Below are 21,258 nucleotides of genomic sequence, written 5' to 3'. Positions count from 1 at the left end.
CACGTACGCACGCACAGTGGCAATATGTAAATAGGCAATACAGTAACTTGATGTTCAAGACCTGTACATGGTGAAGCCACGGGTCGCGTGTACGTTCTCGAACATGAGGCTGCAAAAGATGATCCTTCGAAAAAAGGCCACAGTATTTATGTTGAATAAGCCACTAGCGGTTTCATAAAACTTCTGGGTTATCTAGCATCGGATAAAATGGGCCTTTGAAGTGTGTTTTTCTTTATTGGGCGATCAGGGGTAGCTCATGCGATTTAAATATAATGTAGCTAGGTTGTCGTAAAAGTCGTAAAGTATTACAAACTGCGATGCTAAAATTAGTATCTTTAATTCGTTCTTCATTCTTCAAAAGGCCTTCTAGAAAAATAAATAATTTCTTAGGGAACGAACTCTGTTGATGTGTTCTGCCAAGAAAGCAGCTAGGCAAACAACACAAAGGGGTCACTTGATGCCAATGGTGCTTGTACATTATCAAAAGCGGTTTACATCTTGTCAAAAAACAAACTTTTCTCATATCTTAACCTTGGCTCAGTATGTGGCCTCTAGGTCCTCTTTTCTTGCTGATGAAAAACGATTTCACACTAACAGTCGATTGCGTCGTCTTAGCACATAGTGAGGGAATATTCAAGAAATATCCAAAAGGTCTAACCAAACCAGTCACTAACGTGGTTCGGGCCTCCGGGGTTCAGGTGAACACTATTCAGGCTATGAACGAGACTACAAGAGTAACTATCCAGATGCCCCGCATAGTTAAGCTGGCGTGTTGTGTTGTCATTGAAGGATGTATATCAGTCCATAAATTTTTCAGTCCATAAGTCCATAAGTCTTTTTCCGCACTGCTTATGGCAAAACAGTTTATCGTGTTCGCTATAAGGTTTTTCTTTTCAGCGCTGAGAAATTTTGAAGTTTGAAAACCATTTAGGAAGGGTAAGAGCACGGTTGCCAAGTGTACGTTGCGTACACTGGTCTTTCGCCTTCGCCAGAAGCCTTTCTGGAATGAGCGAATGTGCGGTATGGCATATAGCCTAAATCAGTGGCTGCAACCATTGGATAAAACAGAAAAACAATGCCTAAGCAGCAACAAGAATCTCAAGCGTGATTTGCACTGTTTATTTGCACGTGTTGACGTAACCCACGGGCACGTATGGCTGGTGCGAACATTACTGCTGCTAAACTTTTCTTTAAAATAACTCAACATAAAAATCCTCTTTCGGTGATGCTAAGATTCTGTTTTTTTAGTGCATCTGGGCCCCGAGTAGCTTTCCGGTCTCGAATTCAGATTCGTTTCGTTACTGCAAACAACGTATTCCACCTTTTACAGTCCACTAAAGGATGCAATGAGTGACGATGAAGGCCCGCTACTCAGCCATGCAAAGCAAAATCAAAGAGTTATAAGAGGACTTTTTTCGCGTGATTTCTTGTTTTATTAGCGTTTTTTTATACCTTTTCTTGAATATACATGCACAGCTTATGTTCTAAGTTTCAATAAAGTTTCAAACATTTCGCGCAGTCAGTTATGCCGCACTTTATCGTCTATATATCTACCCGCCCTGTACAGGTCCTCTTTTTGCAACTCTAACACTTCGTGCTCCTACAGTGCTCTCTCTAAATTTTGAATTACGCTCTAAAGGTTCGATACATTGGTGTACACATGGTGGAATTCTTAAACATTTGTTAAAGTAACCATATCTTTAACCACTTTAAATTTCGATAGAAGATTCGTTCACTCGCTTCCAGCGAAGACACCACTGCTTTCATTTTAGTCTAACATCAGCAACTTGCGCCTGTGATCTCCTAAGACCTACATAAAGTTCCTGCGCATACGAGAATCTATTGCTTCGCACAATTCCAGCGAGCGAGATCTTCCTAAAGCACCATACAAAAATTAGTCACACCACCTACGAGACATTTCCGGAATATTGTTCAGAGATTAAAAATGTAGTTTGCATGTTTACATGAGAGTATCAGAGGCCAATACATAATTACGGGGCATAAATCAGCTTTCTAGCTTTAAAACAAAACAAAATTTAGGAAATAAAAGCACCGTCACCACGGTGAATCGTCGAAGGGTGTCATTTTAAAACCAACTCTAAATGCGCTAAATACGTCGGTTTTACTGCAACAGCAGAGATTAGTTCGGCCAGGGGTGGCGCCCAGGCTTTCTCCCCAAAACAATGCGCTGTCGTTCCGGTCGAAGCTACGAAGAAAAGAAACAAAGCGACATATCGAACGCGCCCAGAGTTAACGGAGCTCCCAGAAGCGGGGCGGGTGGCGGACAGTGCTTACCCGATTCCCAACGTCAGCTGTAGGGCGATGCATGTCCGAATGAACCGGGCTGCCCACAGCATCCTACGCTTCCGGCCTTCTCTTGCGCCGGGCTCCTTCGCAGAAGCTTGGACAAGGCAGGTTCGTTCGCCGGGACGGCGGGAGGCGCCGTCGGAAGCCGCCTTGGATGCCGTTCCTCGTCCTCACCGCCGGGCCCGGGACAGAGCAGCGGTGGGGGGCGCTGCGGCCCAATGCGCATGCGCCCCATGAGTCACGTGTCTTGGCCGAGAAACAAACGCGGCCGCGGAGGCTAGATGGAGCTACCGCGACCGCCCTGCGAGACCCTGTCTCTTCTGCGGCCGAAGCGCGTCTGTATAACGGAGTGAGGCAACATGCTCGTGCGTTCGTCTTGTCTAGCAAATATAATGCTCCCAAGGCTACACAAGTCCTCCTTATTCGCAGCCGCATGCAATAATGGTTGCGACTGAGGCCTCTCTAAATAATGGGTGTCACTCTTCCGCTGTCATGCACAAGCGCTTCTTGGTCCACATCCTGTTTGGGCGTGTGCACGAGCACGCGTGCGAGGGAATAAAGAGGGATGGTGACGGTGTCTTATTTTCTCTCGCGTTGCATGTGTCTTCTGCGGAAGAATAAGAGTAGAAATCAGAAAGTAGCTTGGACCGCCTACTGTGTGGTTCTGTAATCTATAACTATAATCGCGCACTTTTCTCTGCCAGGTTGAGTGAACTCTATTTGCGCTAGAGATTGAAGCGTTCTTCGGGAAGTCAGACTCAGGGTAATTTAGAACACTCAATGATTTGCAACATGAGAAGGAAGGGGAAAGCATCACTACTCCTTTCACAAGCTGAGGACATTAGATCAGTATTGCTACGTGGAATCTCTTTCTTGTATTATATATCACTACCGGCGTTTTGTCTGTTTGTGAAATCTCTCTCGAATATCTAAACGGTTCACGATTCCTTACAACAACTTTTTTGAAAGCTTAGTTCATATTTAACTTGTTCGCCTTAAAAATAGGTTCGTGGGTGAACCCTAGTTCGAACAGTTTACACGACTCGTTGCCCCTGTAGAGGGTGCACGCTTACATGTCTCTGGTGTGTTAGGCAAAGCCACGATCGGCTTTATCGATAAAGCCGGTCGCGGCAAAGCGTCCTGAGCTTTGAGGTAGTTGCTTACGCGACAAACATAGAAAATCAGAGGAAGTTTGCTGATGTGGTAATCCCTTTTGATGTTTCACAACGACAGATAAAACTTCACATGCAGACTACGTCACAGCACTGCTCGAATACCCGGAAAAGAAAATATGCCATATCTATTACTTTACTTTTTTTCTAAATGAGAGAATTCTTCACAAGTCATTATCTGCGAGTAAAAGTTATTAATGACTTCTTCGAGCAAACGGTGAGAAAAAATATCATAAAGGTTCACATTTATTTGCAAATGAAAATATGTATCGCGACCCTAACAGGTTATTCGACGTGTTTCCATATTAGATTAAAATATTAGAATTTTCTAATACTATGGTGTTAGAATATTAGATTAGAGCATTGTTAGCGTGTAATTTGCTTAACATTATGCCAGTGCGATTATTATACTAAATTGCTATGTAAATTACTCAATCGAATGAAATGAAAGCGAGGCTGCTGTGAACGTAACGTTGCCCTTCATTTTCTAATGGAACACTAGGTCCCATAGAAAATAAGCATATCGGCAGCGTTTATAATTGTATTATTACCACATAATGTTGGATGTAGGGCCATGGGGCCCTGAGCACGATCCATAAAAAAGGACACACAAAATGAGGTGACTATTGGTTTTTAAAATTTTCTATTTATGTCTAACTGCTTGTATGATATTTTGAAAACGTTACGGCCTTAAAAGTGGTTCCACAAGCCACTAATCTTAAACTGTGGAGGCCATAATTCCAGTTTGTCTGAAATAAATATTTTAAAAAATTAACTTTCCGCTGAGGAGTATGACCAATGTATAAGATTGTCTAAGAAAATATTCGTGGTGCAATAAAGGTCATGGGCTCAAATTAAGGGCACGGCTGATGCTTTGCTAATAATAAGTAGAGCAAGAACTCTCTCGTATGCTGAATTTTGGCACACGATCAAAAATTTCAAGTAGTCTAGTAAGGCGCGCCTTATAAACCAGGTATAACTGTATTGCCTAAAACATCAACGGAACTTTTTGATCTTGGAGCTTGCCTTGTGTATGGGATGCTTACTACCAATAAAGTTTTATTACCGGGTGCAGGTGCACAAAAAATAACGACGTGGGTAAAATATTACACAGGAAGGGGGTGGGGCGCTTTCTATGTTTTTGTTTTTGCTTTATTTCGACCCAACAGAGCTAGCACACGTATCGCGTAGGACGAGTGATGCGTTGACCATAAGGGATATATTATTTTTGTCAGCCGCAGTGACCTGAAACGTGAAACCCACGACCGATACCATGCCGTGGCATTTATTTTTGGAGAAGCCGGGCGCCACGAAAAAAGGCAGAACATTATAAATAGAAAAAAGTAAGAAAAAAAACAAAACTTGGGTACGCAAGAGACGTACTATACATAACCTTGAACGCCTAATGGCGCAGATGTCGTTACTCACAAAACACCCGAAATTTTATTTCTTTCTTTGCAGATGACCTTTCTTTAATTTCTTTTTTTCTCCTCTGAACTAAAAATTGCTGACTGTTATGGCGAGAGCAAACGTCGAAGTTTCATGAATGGGGTACGCACTTGTGATCGAAAAACTGTTGTGGTCAGTCGTTATTTGTTAATAGGCTGAGCCAGTGGCCTTCTCTAAAGCGAAGATTTCTCGGCCTCCCTGATGGCGGTGTCATTACCAAAACGCACTGCATAAAAAGCCAACTTTACGCAATAGGAGGGCACATGATGATGGTCATAATGATGATGAAACGCAAAAACGTTTCTCATAATCTGAATCGAACCTGTGTTCCTCGCCTCGTGACGCAGACGTCTGTCCCGTTGCTCCATCGTTGCATTCGCGTCGCTCAGCCTTTACTTTAGATTCGTTGCGCGGGCGTTGGCTTTGGACTTTGGTTGAGTTGGGTCGCCGATGGCAATGGTCTGACGACGACGATTCCTACGGGCCGGGGTGGAGGAGGGCACTCAGCTTTCTTGTGAGAGATCTGTTTGCTTGCGTCTCAGTTTCGACTTTCACTCGCAGGCATTTTGCGCTTTGATCATTGACGCTTGGACTTTAACTCGCATTGGGATTGTTGACGCTTTGACTTTGATTTCAGCGGCTTTGACTTCGGCACTTCGCCATTTCATTTTCGCACATAAGAAAGCTTCGCGTTTCAGCCATTGTCATCGTTAGACGGAGGGTATTCGAAGTTTTATCCCACACCCCTTCCGTGAATATAGAAAATTTTGAAGTGAGCCCCTTGGAGCACATAGTCTGGCTAAGAAGACTTAGAGGATAATGGCGCTTTTAGAAGACGATTGCTGTTCTGTCGGGGTTAATTAAAGACGAACCCTGCCGAGTATTGTCACGCTGTGTAGCAAGTAAGCGGAAGAAATGAAATGTGGAAATTGTTTCAATTCAGCCTGTCCTGTTTTTTCAACATCCCCTGCTTTTTTAGTGAAGTCATCCTACTATTCGAACAGGTATCTGTTTTGTGAATGCAGCTAAGACACGGAATACCTTTTTATGATCGTTTTTCCAACCAGCCCTCCATTACATTATACGTTACATGATTCAATGTTATAATGGATGAAACATGCAGCATGTAGCTGTACCCAAAGAAGCTTAGTTTATATCCCTTGCATGCGTGCGTTGCCATTTACAGCGTTGATGTAAAAACAAATGCAATGAGTTGTCAGCGCTCGGGATCAAACACGGTACACGCAGTTTCTGAAACAGGAATGGCAACCGCTTCGTTACGATGTCTTTTGTTTAGGAAGCAGGGTAGATAGACTGCATGAGGAAGCTTTATCAGTCTCCAAAAGGTTAAGCGGGCTTACGGTTAACTCACTGTTATTCTTAATTTTTTCACCAAACTTGGAAACTATGCTTTCTTAATGATCGCAAAGACAAGATCAGGGCATTGACAGATAGATCTGTATGATATTGCGACTTCAAGAAATAAATATACCCAAGCACTTCTAGTGCGCGTAGGCCACCTACCCAAACGGGACCTACCCATACAGGCCAAGAACGAACTGCAGCTGCTTGCCACGACCGTTGAGTGAACGTGCCGTAAACCAGCGCCTCTTTCCCGCGCGCGTGACTAGGCTTGCTGCTTATTTTCTTGCCGCCTTGCTTGCCGGCGTGCGCAGTCTCATTGCTTCAGTTCTTCTCAGGCAAAAGGTAAACTGCCATCCTTTGCCTTATATCACTGCGGAATGAAGGCCTCTCCAAACCACCCCTTTACTCGCATTCTGTTACAAGTTCCCGGATCTTCGCCTCTTATCTTCATATAAAGCTCCCCGTTTGTTACGGCTACTCTCTCGATCCAACTCTCTCAATTCTACTCAGGTGGCCCAACCCCTGTTGGTTCTCCACACCGCGTGTTCGGTTCAAATCCACCTGTATCTCTTGCTTTTAGCTAGTATTCCTTGTACGCGAGCTTCTTTGTTCATTTATAAAGCGCGTATCTTATTGATCTGCGTTAAATGCTGTCATTCGTTTTTTTTTCTACAGCTATTTCGGCTGGCCCAAGTTTTCTTTCAACATGCTCAGCCATAACTGTCTAAGTAACGAGTGTCTTTCCCACGCGTTAGAACCATAAGTACGCATTTCCGCCAGTCTATCAGTTTTGTCGACAGAGGCAACATACGGTTTGTTACTTCAAAGTTCTCTCCTAGAGCTCCACATGCCACATTAATTCTATGCCTGATATTATTCTCCTGGTTTCGACAAGCTCCTCTACCAGTTCCGATTAATTACCTTCATTTATCCCTGCAAGAACAAAGGGGGAACGACCCATTGCCAGCTCAGCGGAATGAGTTGTACTTCATTCATAATTCTCTTCAAACTTGCGATAGAGCTTTCTAGAGAGGCCCTGAACAATTTTTTTGCAGGTTCTCCCCGGACTGGCTTAACAAGGCGGCTTCATTAGCAAGTATCAAGCGCATATAAGATTCCCTAAGTACACGTATTCAACTTCGTAAAGGCTCTCTCGAAACAGCTTATCAACAATTTCGAAGACCTCGTGTCCCCTTGCCTGACGCCGTTTCTCTAATAGGGGATTCTTCTCCGTTCTTATGAGGGATTATCGTGCTCGTACATTCTTGTGCATGTCCTCCAAAAGCCCTGTGTAAGCCTCTTCAGCCCCCTAGCTGTGCTCACGCTGCTACCGCTATTCGTAGTTTTTCGCTACATCGGGAGTTTTTTCACAATCTATTAGGTCAATTTACGAAGAGTTAGTTATTGTGCAAATTATAGCAAACTTATCAATGGCCGAGTTGATGGCATAAAATGAATTCATTGTCGAGTACCCTTCCATAATTGATCATTGTTCTATAGGCCCGAGCAAAACTATGCAGTTGATATTTTCCTGGGAGACTTGTAGAAGGAATAAAATGCAGAAATCAACCATGCGAAGAGAAAACAGCAATGAAAGGAAGTAAACGAGCATGTCAGCACACTAGCGATTGTTAGACGGCATGGTTTCAGAGCTAAAATGACAAACAAATGCGAAGGGACAGGGCAGCGCTGTTCAGAGTGCTCTTGCCCTGTCGCCTCTGTTGTGCTCCTTTTTTAAAGCGAATTGTTGTCCTCACTGATGCCGTTGTACGCCAATACGCCCAGCAGGAAATTCATCTTTCTTTGACGGTGAGGATGAATGATCGTGGGTGGACTGAAAGAAAAAAAATCGCTTCCCGTGGCCGGAATCGAACCTGGGTCCCTGGCGTTAAGAAGCCTGCGTATACCCGATTCCTCCAATTTTGACATGGTCGAAGCAAACGTCAAGCAGAAGGCACTGATTCGCGCTGTACACCCCAAACTCAATTGTTAGGCCTACGGAGCGCACACTCGAGAGTTGCTGTCAGTATTCTAGACAAGTGGTGCGCACCTCCAGTGTAGCACATACTGGTAGTGTGGGATTGGCCAACCAAAAAATCCATTTCTAGAAAGCTCCGCGTTCAACCGTCGTCGTCGTTAGACAGAGGGGTGCAAGATTGTTTCTTTATTAGGGGAAAGTGAGAGAGAAACTGATGCGATAGAAAAAAATACATAAACGAGAGACGGGTAAGTGGTACTGACGAAGCTCCCCCAGAGAATTACGAGGACACACCTATGATTAAGCAAAGCATGATGATAGTTGGTAATGACGTTAGTGCTAGAGTGGTTGCTCGATCCGCCTTGCTGAGCCGCCGATGATGCTTCCATCCAGCCTCCACATCAATATCTCAGTTGTAAGAAATGTTATTCACATTTGAAACGTAAAAACAGCCATGAAATATGTTGCCGGGTAAGTTTGGAACTTCAAGGGTCGGCGACTTCCCTGACACGATGTACGTCTTCCGTCCACCACATAGGTCAACCCAAGACATACTACTGCAGTACTGCACAACCTTAATAAGCGCAAGTCAGTAAGTGCTGGACAACGACAATAAGAACAGTAAGCGGTCTATCTTGGCCCTCGACATTAAGGGGCCGTTCTACAACGTTTCGCACCAAGCCATTCTTCAAGGTCTCGCATCTACAAACTGCGGCGAGCGCCAATTCCAATACTTCATATCATTTCTCACCCAGCGCACAGCAGCAGTGGGTAACAGACACCTTAGATCTGAAGCATTCCAAACCATACCAAAGGGCACTCCGCACGGGTTGGTAGTATCCCCACCACTCTTCAACGTCAACATGAAAGTCTTACCACCCCTACTAAAAGTCTTCCCTAACCTACGCCACGCTACATACGCGGACGACCTAGCGTTCTCGGTCTCCACTAGATCTCCGGAAGACCAGCAAGGCGCACTTCAAGCAGCCATTCAGGTTATCCAACAAATACCTGCAAGCCCGAGGACTCGAGTATGCCCCAAAACATCCGCCCTTTTAACCCTGTGCGAAAGAACATATAAGAAACATCCAGATCCCATACCAGATCCAAAACTTACCATTAGTGAACAACCTATCCCCCATGTCCCCCACCTACGCATCCTAGACCTCAACATACCAAAGGATGGCTCAGGCGCTTAGACTATCTTCCCCTTGCAACGGACACTCAACCAACTCATGCACCTCATCCGCCGGGTATCCCATCAGCAATTTGGGCTACAAAAAACTTACACCCTGAGCATCATTCACGCACTCCTCATTAGCCTGGTTACGTACTGGACACCGTACTTGACCCTGCAAACCGAGGAGAAGGAAAAAATAAACATCGCCATACGCCAAGCCTACAAGGCCACCCCTGGACTACATGCACTAACAGCAACAAGAAAACTTCTACAGCTCGGCGTACATAATACATGGGAGAAATTGGAAGAAGCCCATCGCATCTGCCAATCTACAGCGCTCAAGCTCACGCCAACCGGCAGGGCTACACTCACCTGGCTTGGCTACAGGTATCCCCCAAAATGCGAACCGAGGCAACATATTCCTATAGCCAGCCGACATTGCATCAAAGTAGCACCCATTCTTAGAAATATGTACCCGATCTATAACAAGGCACGCGAGAAGCCCGCATACGAGCCGTTAGAAAACGCTTTTCAAACGCCCCCTTTACTCGGCACACGGATGCCTCTCCGTACCCCCAACAGCCTGCCTACGCCGTGAGCGTCGGTGAGACACAGGTGAAGATCTGACGGCCGCCACAGCTCCCACAACATCTATTGAGGCAGCAGAACTTGCCATTGCTCTGGCCGTCATCACTAGAAACGACTACCCCACTGAAATAACCGACTCCCAACCGCCTGCCGCAACTTCCTGCGAGGTCGCTTAACACCCGAGGCCCTCAAAACTCGGCAAAGTGTGCGCCAGCTCCCGGAAATGTCCATCATCTGGACCCGCGGATGGGAGTACTTCGAGGGAAACGAGGCGCCACACGCCGCTACTTGCGTTCATACCGATCGGGCCGTTTCTCAAGAAAGCGAAGACACGCAGCCCCTTCGCCCTCCCAAGCCCACTTCTATTACTCCTTACAAGGACATCCTCGCCCTTATCCAGAGCCGAGCCGACTGCCTTTCGCCGACTTCAAAGAAGTTCCTATCCTCACGCCACTCTCCTTCATGGCCTCTACTGCGCTACCTGCAATTTATGTCTCCAGCCTGGCACCCTGTACCACGTGATATGTGATTGTCAGAAAACCCCATCTCTTACCCCCATATTGTCACGGGATCCTGCACCTTGGCAAAGGAAAGAACTTCAATGAAGGAACGAAAGTTATCGAGGTCTTCGGTTATGGCCAACCTCTCCTACAGGGATACGCGCCACTGCCAAGCTGGTGCATAGCCTTGAAAAAGAGAGACGACGACGCTGAGAGCCTTGCGGACGTGCGCGCTGTTCCTTGGACCTTGGAGCTGCCTTAGCTACCGGCTTGTATTTGCCTGTTAATACATTTTATTGCGAACAGTGCCTTCATTGCCACGTCACATCCGCACCCAAAGTACGAGCAGTGGGCGGGCCAGCTGGCCAGCCCCCGCCTCTCAATCCAGCGTAACCTGGTAGCCACGGCAGCCAGCGTGGACCACGGTTTCCAGGACTAGAGGAGGTCCCCCGCCTGGCGGGCGCCCAACCATCAGCGCCTGAAGCTCTACCTAATAAAGTTTCCCCTCCTTCACCCAAGGGTCAAGCACATCATCACAAGTATCACTCCTGGCAGAAGCAAGTCAAACGAAAGACGACCTCTTGCTGATGAATGGGAGGGGCAAGCCCACACGATGTGGGAAACGTGCTGCTGCAGAAGGGGGACACGCAGGCCGCATTTGTTGAGTTACATAGCATGCCTGCCTTTTCACTGGCCTAATCTTCTCCCAAAGTAGCGGTGACTCGCCTCCACGGCCAATACTAGAAGAGCGCCTGACAGGGACTACATTGGAAACAATACATGCGTGAGTGAAATTCAGCGCTATGTCATTGATTCCCCACTTTATTTGCCGTGAATATTTCTTCTTGTGGCAGTTGTGGCGCTTGTTTATGATATTTTATATAAAAGAGAACAATTTCATTACACTACATTAGGACAGCCAATATAATTTATTTTTACGAAATATGAACCTTTAGTTTGTCGTTTAGTGGAAAAGGAAGCAACCTAAATTTATCTCGGCCAAGCCCTGCCCCTAAAAAGAAAAATTTATCAAATAAAAAAATGCTTTCTTCTTCTGGCACGTTACTCAGTACACCCATTCTTTCGCTCAACGATAACACGCAAAACCGAACTGCCATATATGTAATGTGAACGTTACGCTTGGAAGCCAGGGCGCTCCTGGAGGTGAACCTTTCCAGTTTTCCTAACCACCCAACCATAGCCTTCAATAACCTTTCAGTGCCTAATGGCAACGTGTACCTCGAATATAATGACTGAACGGAGGGCCACAGCGTTTACTCCAGCATGTTCCAGCTCGAAAAAAAGCTGCTGTACCTTCTTCTTTTCTTTCACAACCTGTATAATCAGCGAGTTATCCTCATTCAATCTTAAAGCAGTGTGGTCAAACGGAACCAGAGACACCACTGCCATCGCACGATTGTGTTTTCGTGCTAGAGTTTTTCAGTGACCTCCGATAACACAAACTGGTCTCTGTGACATCCTAGTAGCAGTGCGAGAAAAAAGGTGCGAGAAAAAAGGATTTGTTTCCTAGCTTGATACCTAGCTGGCGCTAACATTGGCACGCCTGTTGCCTTAACGGAGCAACCTTCTGACCGATCGAAATTTGTTTTTTATTGTAATCATAGGCCCCTTCAAAAACACCATCATTGAGCGCAATCACTAGCGCTGGGTTTATGCGTATGCCATCTCAAGTTTTACTAAATTAAAAACACCTACACAACTGGCCGCTGAAAGCGAAGGAAGCATTTTTGAGGTACAATTGTGTTATGGGGCTACAAGATGGCCATTACAGGTGAAGTGCGAAACTTAAATTAGCACTAAAGCAGGAGCCTGGTTTGCAGAATGTGTTTCACAAAAAGAAAAGAGCCTCAGACCTTCAGTTCTAAATTGGTGGCTTTTCCTGTTGGCAAGCAACTTCATCCACAAACCCTTCCACAACCCCGCTGTCGGTCAGGCTCCAGAGGGACAATGAGCAGGGGAATGTCGCCTTTAGAGTGTGGCAAGGGGCTTTAACCCCAACAATGGGGATAACGAACGGAACTCCAGGGCTTAGCGCCTACATCGCGTCGCAGTTAATGAGGACCGCGCAATTTACAGTTCCGCCCCCCGCCCTCTTCCACACCCTTTCCAAGCACGCACTGTCGCCTCGTGATTCAGCAGCACGCCCAACTGTGCCCGGGAATCGGCTAGACGGCCTCAGCCGTGCCCGCTAATCCCTCCAGCTGGCGGTGCCGACGTCCATCCAGGTGCTCTAATCCAGGCGCTGTTCCAATTACAGAAGCGTTCGGTCCCATTCGGGAGACAAACGCGAGCCGAGAGCTTGACCCTTGGGCCGCTGAGTGGCGCTGCTCCTCCTAATCCCATAAATAGCGAGCAAATCACAACAAAAAATCAAAGCGCGCTGGCGGAGAGCGAGAGAGACCGAGGCGGTGAGGGAGTCGCGGCCACCTCGCGCACTCGTCCCCCTCTCAGCAGCGCCCTGTACCTTTACCCTCACCTTTACCTCGAGAAGCGGGCGCACGGCACCGGGGCGCGCGGCGCGGGATTCAGACGAGAGGCGCGCCAACTTTCTCGTCCACTCGGCTCGCCCCAGTCTCGGACGGGGCGCGCCCCTTCTGTGAGCGGCGGGACCTCCTGTGCGGAGTGCCGCGCGTGCCTCGAGGCGGGACATGGGCGAGAGCCCCTCCGGCGGCAGGTAGCTGTGGTGGCCGAGGGAAGAGACAAGCGGAGTCGTGCAGTCCGCTGGAGACGTCACGATGCTGCGATGCCGTCGGTCGCGGGACCCGGGTCAGCTGCATCATGAGTCCGGCTGGCGGTCTCACCGCCGACGGCCGCTGCGGCAGCATTCGCGGCCGCTACGGACGACGGTGGGCCTCGGCGCCGGTGCCTCGTCTGACCCCGCCACCGTCTGCGTTGCGACGTGGCACCGTGACGTCACCTGCCCTGGCCACTGTCGTCTGCTGCTTCCTCGTGACCTGGACGAGGTACCGCTCGTTACTCTTCCTCGCAGTCGCCTTGCTCTTTTTCTTTATTTTTGGTCCACGTTGTTTGTCGACAATCGCTTACTACGGCCGAAAAGGCTGCGGCAACGATAACACAAAGCAGGCATGCACCCCCCACCCCTCCCTTCTGCTCGAAGAGAACAAAAACGGCTTCACCAACCGGACTTTGGGCAGACTCATATTTTCTGATAAAATGTTAATTGTCAGAAAAGTAGCTTATGTATTTATTTTTTTTTACCTGAAAGTACGACTGACATAACGGCGGGCTTCATGGGTTTGTAAAGTTGCTTAATTACAATAAATACTTTTTTGTGTTTTTTTCTTCAGAATTGTTTTTGGTATTTGTTTTGAACTTCACTGACCATGCCAGTAATGGGAGGCTTTCGTTATTCACTGGCAGTGACCACAACTCAAGTGGCTTCATACTTACCAGGTTGTTTATAAAGACGTTCGCTCACTGGTTTGTGTAAAAAAAGGATCTACGGACCACTAATTTATGGCGTCAGACCAATGATTTATTTCAGTAGTTTATTGTTTGTAGGAAGTCAAACTGCACTGTTTGCGATCTGGACTGACGATTGACCGATGTTTATCAGTGAACCGACAGGTATCAATTTCCCTTCTGGTTGAGGCGCACAAATTATTGCTGCTCACGTCCACGTCCGTCCGCGTCCGTGGGCGTAGCATTTACAACCCCCAAAAATTACACAGGCACCGCAGGGATCGAGCCCGTGTCTGGTAGACCAGACAGACTTAGTGTCAGTCGTCTTACCCATTGGGCTACGACCGGGAATTAGTACCCGAGAGTCAAACGGCTTCCCAATGTCTGTCCGCGTCCATCCGTGCGCACACCACCATCAAGCAAAAATCAAGCGACATTCGATTTGAGCCGTGAGTTGCAGTTTCATTCAGGGAATAATCAAGGTGCAACTCACGGCTCAAATCGAATGACGGTCGGGGCGCAAATCTGATGTCACCGGGGCGCAACTTGGATGTCATTTCGAGTCCCCGTACTCTGCACCCCCGTTATTATGCACGGAGTGGAGATGCTGCCATTTTTTCACTAGCCAATCTGCCCGTTTGGGAAGTTTGTAGAAAGGAAAGTTGACAAAACAGTGCGGGGGGAAGCAGGCACCAAGCAGAGATGAACAAGGGTGGCGTTTACATGTTTACATTGAAGTTTAGTTCGAAAAACGCACTCCAAGGAATAGTTTCGTGCCGAAATTGTAAAAAAAATCTGACGGCAAATTTCCTTTCCACAGGGATTTGTAAGAAAGTAGAACCTGACCGTATGTGCGTGCCTTATATTCATGGACATAAAAGCCCACACGTTTCCCTGAATCAATCCACATTTCGCTAACCTGAGGATAGGACGTCACGACATTGGTGTTGTATAGTGGTGCCACGACCACGCACTTTCGCCAAGACAGTGGAATGTCATTAAACTTCAACCGCTAGTCATACGACACTATCTCTCATGTGAAACATGATTACCGGCCAGAGTCTTACGATGTACGTGATGACGACATCCCTCGTTACGTTCCTCCTCTCCTTCGTTTGAGCCTTGTCATTTCCCGGCTTGTTAGGAGTCGGCCACGGTTATAATGACGGTTACGATAGGTCGGTACACGCGTTCGCGCGTACCTACAATTTCTTAGCAACAGATACGCATCTTATTTGACTATAAAAAGAACTGAATCAGCACACCGGACGGCGAAAGACCGTTATTAGTGTCACTGCATAACGTTACAGAGCATCCGCCCTCTTTTCTTCTATAGTTCCGTGCCGATGCCGTGATCAGTAGTCAGTTTGCATCACGTGACATTTGTTTACACTGTGACGGTTCATGGGCACCGCCATGTGGCTTATGCGTTTTAGTCGGTTAAATTTGGCAAACGCTTAGCTTGTCCTACCTGCTCTGCGGCTGCGCGCGACTGGCGTCACTCCGAACGTGAAACAAAGGTAGCGCGCTTCGCAGCATTTCAGCGGCCGAAGTGTGTCCGAATATGCCGTGTTGCTGCGTCTTCAGCAGTGTTGCTGCGCCTTCGGCCGTCTCGTCAAATTAAACGCTGAGGCCACAAAAGCGGTAATCAGGCAACACTGATATACACCAAAATGGCCGCCGTTGCTCACTTGCGTGGCTCAGTGATGGCAATTTGTATCTTATCTAGTGGCACTAGCTGCTATGCTGACCAGACATACGTGAGCTGTTATCAATGAACTCGAATCTGTCTTCGGGACAGGAGAGAGTGCGCTTCCGATGACCGACGTAATCATTTCTTTTTTGGTAAGACAGAATTCTCGGAAGTTCCTCCTCAACTGATCTTTGTACAGCAACAGTATTTTTGTATCGCCGGTTCCCGAGCGCGCAGTAGCATACACCGCAGTGCAAAACCAACAAAATCAAGCAGAAAGAGCCATTTACGGACTCGTGATGCTTCACTTCTTTGCACGATAAGAATCACGTGAGCCCTATGGGTCTACGCTGTAAAACATTCATCTTCTAAACCTCCGTTACCTTGATACACTGGAACACTCTACCACATGGACGATGAGAAAAGCAAGCTTTTCTGAATAACAAGGTTCGGCGCAGTACTTAGCCCAGAAACGTGGTCTGCACTGTGCCTCTCTGTGGTCATGGCGTTTTGACCCACTCGGTGCAACAGCGTGCGCGGCATTATGAGTACGGAACCATTTTTACCCTACCTTTCTGTATTTCGCGGATGTCCGGGGAAGGCGACGACGTCCTCGTTACTTCCGAGCCAAGCGAACTGCTGGAGGAGCAGCAGAAGAAGGGACGCGGGTACGAGTCTGCCTGACATGAGGCCTAACGTAACACTTTGAGTTCTAACGCAATCAAACGGTACCCGCAGCTTAACGTAAAATGATTTGGAAGTCTCTTGGCAGGTCGTATAACCAAAAGGCAGGGCTGCGAAACGTTAAGCGTAAAAATAGGCTTTACAAGAGTTACTGGCGAAACGCTTTATTGGTGGTAACAGAAAACGAAGAAAATGCAAAAGGGGAAAAGAAGGGTGATGAATAGTGTCACTAGATAAGGTATCAGAGTACCACCACTGAGGCACGCAAGTCAGCGACGGCGGCCATTTTGGTGTTTATCAGTGTTACAGGATTGCCGCTCTTATGGCCTCGCCGTTGACTTCGACCAGGTCGCTTGTTAAAACGCTGCCGAAGATGCAGCAAAATGGCATCTTAGGACACACTTCTGCTGGTCAAATACTACTACACGCGTTATCTTTTATACGTGCTTGGAACAACGTCAGTCGAGTGCGCCGCAACTAGAACCGGGAGGACAAGCTAAGATATACCCTCGTTGCCCGACTAAAACGCATAAACAACAAAATGGCGGCACCCATGAACCGTCGCAATGTAAACAAATTTCACGTAATCTGAACGGACCAATAATCATGGCGACGGCATGGAATAATAGGAGCAAAGAATGCCGATACTCTAAACGTTATGTAGTGACACCAGGGATGACTAGAAAGCGGAACTTTAGGCAAAATGCCTATTGTCCCCTTGAGTCCGTATCAAGCCAATTTAAAGGGGTACTGACACAAAATTTTGAAGGCGAGATACTTCAGAGATCGATTGCTGTGAACACAAATGCATCATCTAGAAAATATCAGCGGCAAATACAGCCTACAACATATCTAAAATCAATTTTAAAGTTTGCGAAACGCAACCGAGCAGCCAGCGGAGGACCTCGCGCAGTCGAAATTCCCTGGATTTCAAGTAAATAAACAACATCCAAACACGTCACGAGTTTCTGTTCGCCGCTTCCGTGCTGCCGGCGTCTCTCGCCGGCTTGTTGCTCCGATCGCAGGTCAGAACTTCTGCTGATCGAGAAACGAACGACCCGATCGTTGGCGGCGGAGGCGCCGCGATTTCGTTTGCTCATCGCACAGCTGGCCGCCACCTAAGTTATACAGCGATTCCAGGCACTCAATTTCATTGCTTTTTATTACACTGGACGCGAAAACGCGCCGGAGACACGAAAAGCGCACTGAGCGAGCAGCACGGTCGCTGCGCAGGCGGCGGCCACGGCCGCGAAGTGGCGCAGGCCAGCGCACGTAGCTCGAGCGATAGCTTGTTACCGCTGCACAAAATGGTACTCAAGGCCCAAACAAGGCAGCCCATACAAGAAAGGAGTCGATGATGCGATGGCGGATTGCATTAAAAATCGTAATCTTCACCGCTTACAAGAGCGGCAATAGAATATCCGCCACAGTGTTAAGCTTAACACATCTGTAGGCGGACCTGTAGGCAGACCGGCCGGCTGCTCGCAGCGCGCGTCTTGCCACCCACTGTCTCGAGCGTCGCGCGTCGTTCTCTAGGCGCCGCAGAAATTCGCACTCGCACCACCTGCATTACGTCCATGGTCACTTTTTAATTAAGCCGCTGACGAGATCAGTACATAGGGGCATTCGCAAAAACTGCCGGCGACGCGAATTCGACAGTGCTACGGCAGCTCTGTTCTGTGATATCCATCTGACGGCCAAGTGGACAGCTTTGTTTATACAAAATCCCACGTTTCGCGGCACCCGCTGAAATCGAAACTGCGACTGACTCCATTAGAAACGTCTCTAATTAAAGAACCGTCGCACGCTGAAGAAAATTAGGTTTCCACACGTGATAATTCATTAGCGCTTATCACAACAACAAAAAAAAAGCAGGATGCAAAATTTTTGCGTCAGTGCCCCTTCAACATATAAGCATGACCTTAGGGAAGAGGAGCATTTTAAACAATAGCTTATTGTGCCTATAAGTGCCTATTCTGATTAGATGGGCTTTTATCGCCTAGAAATGCATTTTTTGTGTTATATACGCCTTCCTTAGTTTCTCGAGTCGACGTATGCAAGCACTGTTGTTCGAACATTCTGATATTCCAGACGAAATCAGATCACGGAGCGTTTCGAAGTACAAGCACTCTCCCTCAACTTCAGGGAACGTTAGGTGTTGTTTCTTTCGCACACGATTATCGAGTAAAATGAGGCTTTCCTTCAAGTAGGAAATCATTAAGATGGGTCTGGCTCCTCACGAGTTTTCTTTTGTTGTCGAATCACCCTGAACTCCATGTAAATCTGTTCAAATAGCAACGCTTGTGTGGCTAATTCTTACGAAGAAAATAACATTACGTTCCCGCAGCGCAAGACTTGTGCACTTTTTTTACTGCAAGTAAAAAATTTGTCGTAAAATGTGCTGCTTAAGTAAATACGAATTATGTCTATACGTGCCTTCACTATTTAGTGCCTATAAATGCCTAAATTGCACTTTTCAGTGCCTATTATAACCGCAGAAAACCTTGATTTCGTGCCTAAAGTTCCGGTCTCTGGTGATGACGCTTTCAGGCCCGTATCTTAAGCCACCCAAGCGTAGATGTCCACTGCCACTGGAATCAAGCTCGCTATCAGCGGCACCTACCCGCGGATATGTATTGGGCAATGCTTTCTAAAATGATAATCAAGTCAAATCAATCAATCAATCAATCAATCAATCAATCAATCAATCAATCAATCAATCAATCAATCAATCAATCAATCAATCAATCAATCAATCAATCAATCAATCAATCAATACGTCCGTAAGCACAGGGACGTTCAGCCACAACATATCTGGTCCCGTACTCCGAATACTGTGTGCGCATTCTGAAGCCTATGAAACTGTCACTTCCCCACGGCGATGTATTGCACAACGCTGTATAAGAAGGAGTGTACGTTGCCTTTGCTGCATGGTTGTCGCAGCCAAACCTTCGGTCATTATTTTATGGCAACGTCCTTCGTCGTTTTGCGCGCCGGTACAAGCCGGTACACTTCGGGTGCAAGCCGGCGAAGCAGACTTATGTTAATGTATGACACAGCACTTCTGCTCCCTTGCGTTCGTTATTTCTCGGGGATGCTTTATTACCGCGCTTTATTCGTCAGCAAGTTATGTTGACTGTGGTTTTTAGGGGCACCGAAGTTACCTCTCTGTTGTAATCCTCAGAAAATGTTCCCGCGTGTGCGCCGTTCAAACAAGTAATTTTGAAAACAAGGAATTATGTTTAATGAAATTCCTCCACGCACACAATGCGTGAAGTCACCCACGCTCCCCTTCCGCCAACTAACGTCCCGGGCGCTGAATTTGAAAGATAAATTATACGCAGGGCGCAATAATTATAACTTATGCCACATTTCAACGTCAGTTCTTGCGTCCACCGATCCCGCTTGCGGTGAGCGAGCTGCACGACCGTTCAGAATTTTTGGGTGTGGACTATACTGAAGAAGATTAAAGTTTAAAGCGAGCAAAGCGTATATCTTAATCAGCAGAACCCGAGTTCAGCCACCGCAAGTAAATAAGGTGTTTTCTTTGTGCAATGAATTACGCATCTACGCTGCCAAAATCCCCTACCTAGTTTTTAAAAAAGGCCTTAGTGTGCACGGTCGACATCTAAGGTCGCTGTTTGCATTAACAGGGCTGTGTACAACAGTTCAGTTCCGTGGTATTCAAACTACGACTAGGTAATAAGATTTCGGGTTGTTAGCTGTATAAGCGGCTGCTTGCCAAATTATTTTTCTTAATGTAAATCATCCTTCCTAATATTGATGTTAACACGGAAGCTTTCATCGTCCCCCATGAACTCCCCAAATATAAGCCGCTTACCAAGACTTCATAATACTTCCCGAAAAATGTATCTGAAAGAAATTTCTAATAATATAGGGATTTCTTGGTTATAAATTTTAATCATTTGTTAAAATGATGCACCTTCAGGACCATACGAAGATCTTTCTACTTTTTTTGTTGGTTTACCAATCACTAAAGCATCCTCGGCAAAACAACAAACCATATAGATGATGTACTAGAACAACCCAGGAATTTTATGCAAAGGTCTACGCTTCTGACCCTGACTCAAAAGCAAGTTTTGCGAATACCAATGTCGGGGAGGTTCCGCCTGTTCCGAGAGATGAGGTAGCAAGGGAGCTGAAAGAAATGAAGAAAGGCAAAACTGCAGGAGATGATGGTATATTGGCTGATATATTGTGCCTTGGTTGGAACAGTGCGTTAAAAAAGCTTGCAGACCTATTTTCGCAGTGCGTGCGAAGTTTAACGATGCCAAAGACATGGAAAAACGCAAATTTAGTTATTCTACCTAAGAAAGGTGGTGTCAAATAGCTTAAAAGTTACAGGCCCATCAGACTGCGATAAGTTACAAGTTATTTACAAAAGTAATGCTCAACTGCGTAAGTTCAGGAGCCGAGGGAACAACCCGGTTTTAAGAAACGTTTCTCAACTTTAGACAATATACACGCTATCAACCAGGTAATCGAAAATGTTCTGAGTATAATGAACCGTTGAACGTGGCATTTATAGATTATTAAAAACCATTTGACTCATTGCCCACTTCAGCAGTAATTAAGGCATTACGTGATCCCGGAGTCGACAAGCCATACATTGCACTCTTCGAAGGTGTATACGGCGGATGCAGGCGAACTGTACGGTTCCATCAAAAAAATCTGACATTTTCGATCAAAAAGGGTGTCCAGCAAGGGAACACAATATCTCCGAAATTATTTGCGTCCTGTCTGGAGGGTGTGCTCATAAAGCTTGAGTGAAAGAAAACAGTGGTGCGAATAAATGGGAAATATCTGAGCCACCTGAGCTTTGCAGACGACATTGTCTTGTTCAGACAAAACAGTCAGAAATTGCTGAGCATGCTTCG

The 21,258-nt window shown here is 46.7% G+C and overlaps 2 protein-coding genes across 5 annotated transcripts in view; one reads left to right on the top strand and one right to left on the bottom strand.

Annotated features, from left to right (window-relative positions):
• Lcch3 (Ligand-gated chloride channel homolog 3) overlaps nt 1-13,166 on the bottom strand; it is a 56,776-nt gene extending 43,610 nt beyond the window's left edge. For both annotated transcript variants that reach the window (XM_077702170.1, XM_077702171.1), the window contains exons 1-2: nt 13,043-13,166; nt 2,296-2,515 (exon numbers count right to left, since the gene is read on the bottom strand). In XM_077702170.1, coding sequence (XP_077558296.1) covers nt 2,296-2,357 — 62 coding nt within the window. In that variant the 5' untranslated portion in view covers nt 2,358-2,515; nt 13,043-13,166. The remainder of the gene's footprint in view (nt 1-2,295; nt 2,516-13,042) is intronic.
• Nucleotides 13,167-13,338: 172 nt separating this feature from the next.
• LOC144173874 (gamma-aminobutyric acid receptor subunit alpha-6-like) overlaps nt 13,339-21,258 on the top strand; it is an 86,674-nt gene continuing 78,754 nt past the window's right edge. For all 3 annotated transcript variants that reach the window (XM_077702168.1, XM_077702167.1, XM_077702169.1), the window contains exon 1: nt 13,339-13,523. In XM_077702168.1, the coding sequence (XP_077558294.1) occupies nt 13,339-13,523 (185 nt within the window). The remainder of the gene's footprint in view (nt 13,524-21,258) is intronic.

The sequence above is a fragment of the Haemaphysalis longicornis genome, unplaced genomic scaffold (genome assembly GCF_048455015.1).
Source record: "Haemaphysalis longicornis isolate Haplotype H1 unplaced genomic scaffold, Haemaphysalis longicornis Haplotype H1 scaffold_3, whole genome shotgun sequence".
Lineage (NCBI taxonomy): Eukaryota > Metazoa > Arthropoda > Arachnida > Ixodida > Ixodidae > Haemaphysalis > Haemaphysalis longicornis.
This window is presented reverse-complemented; position numbering and strand designations above follow the sequence as displayed.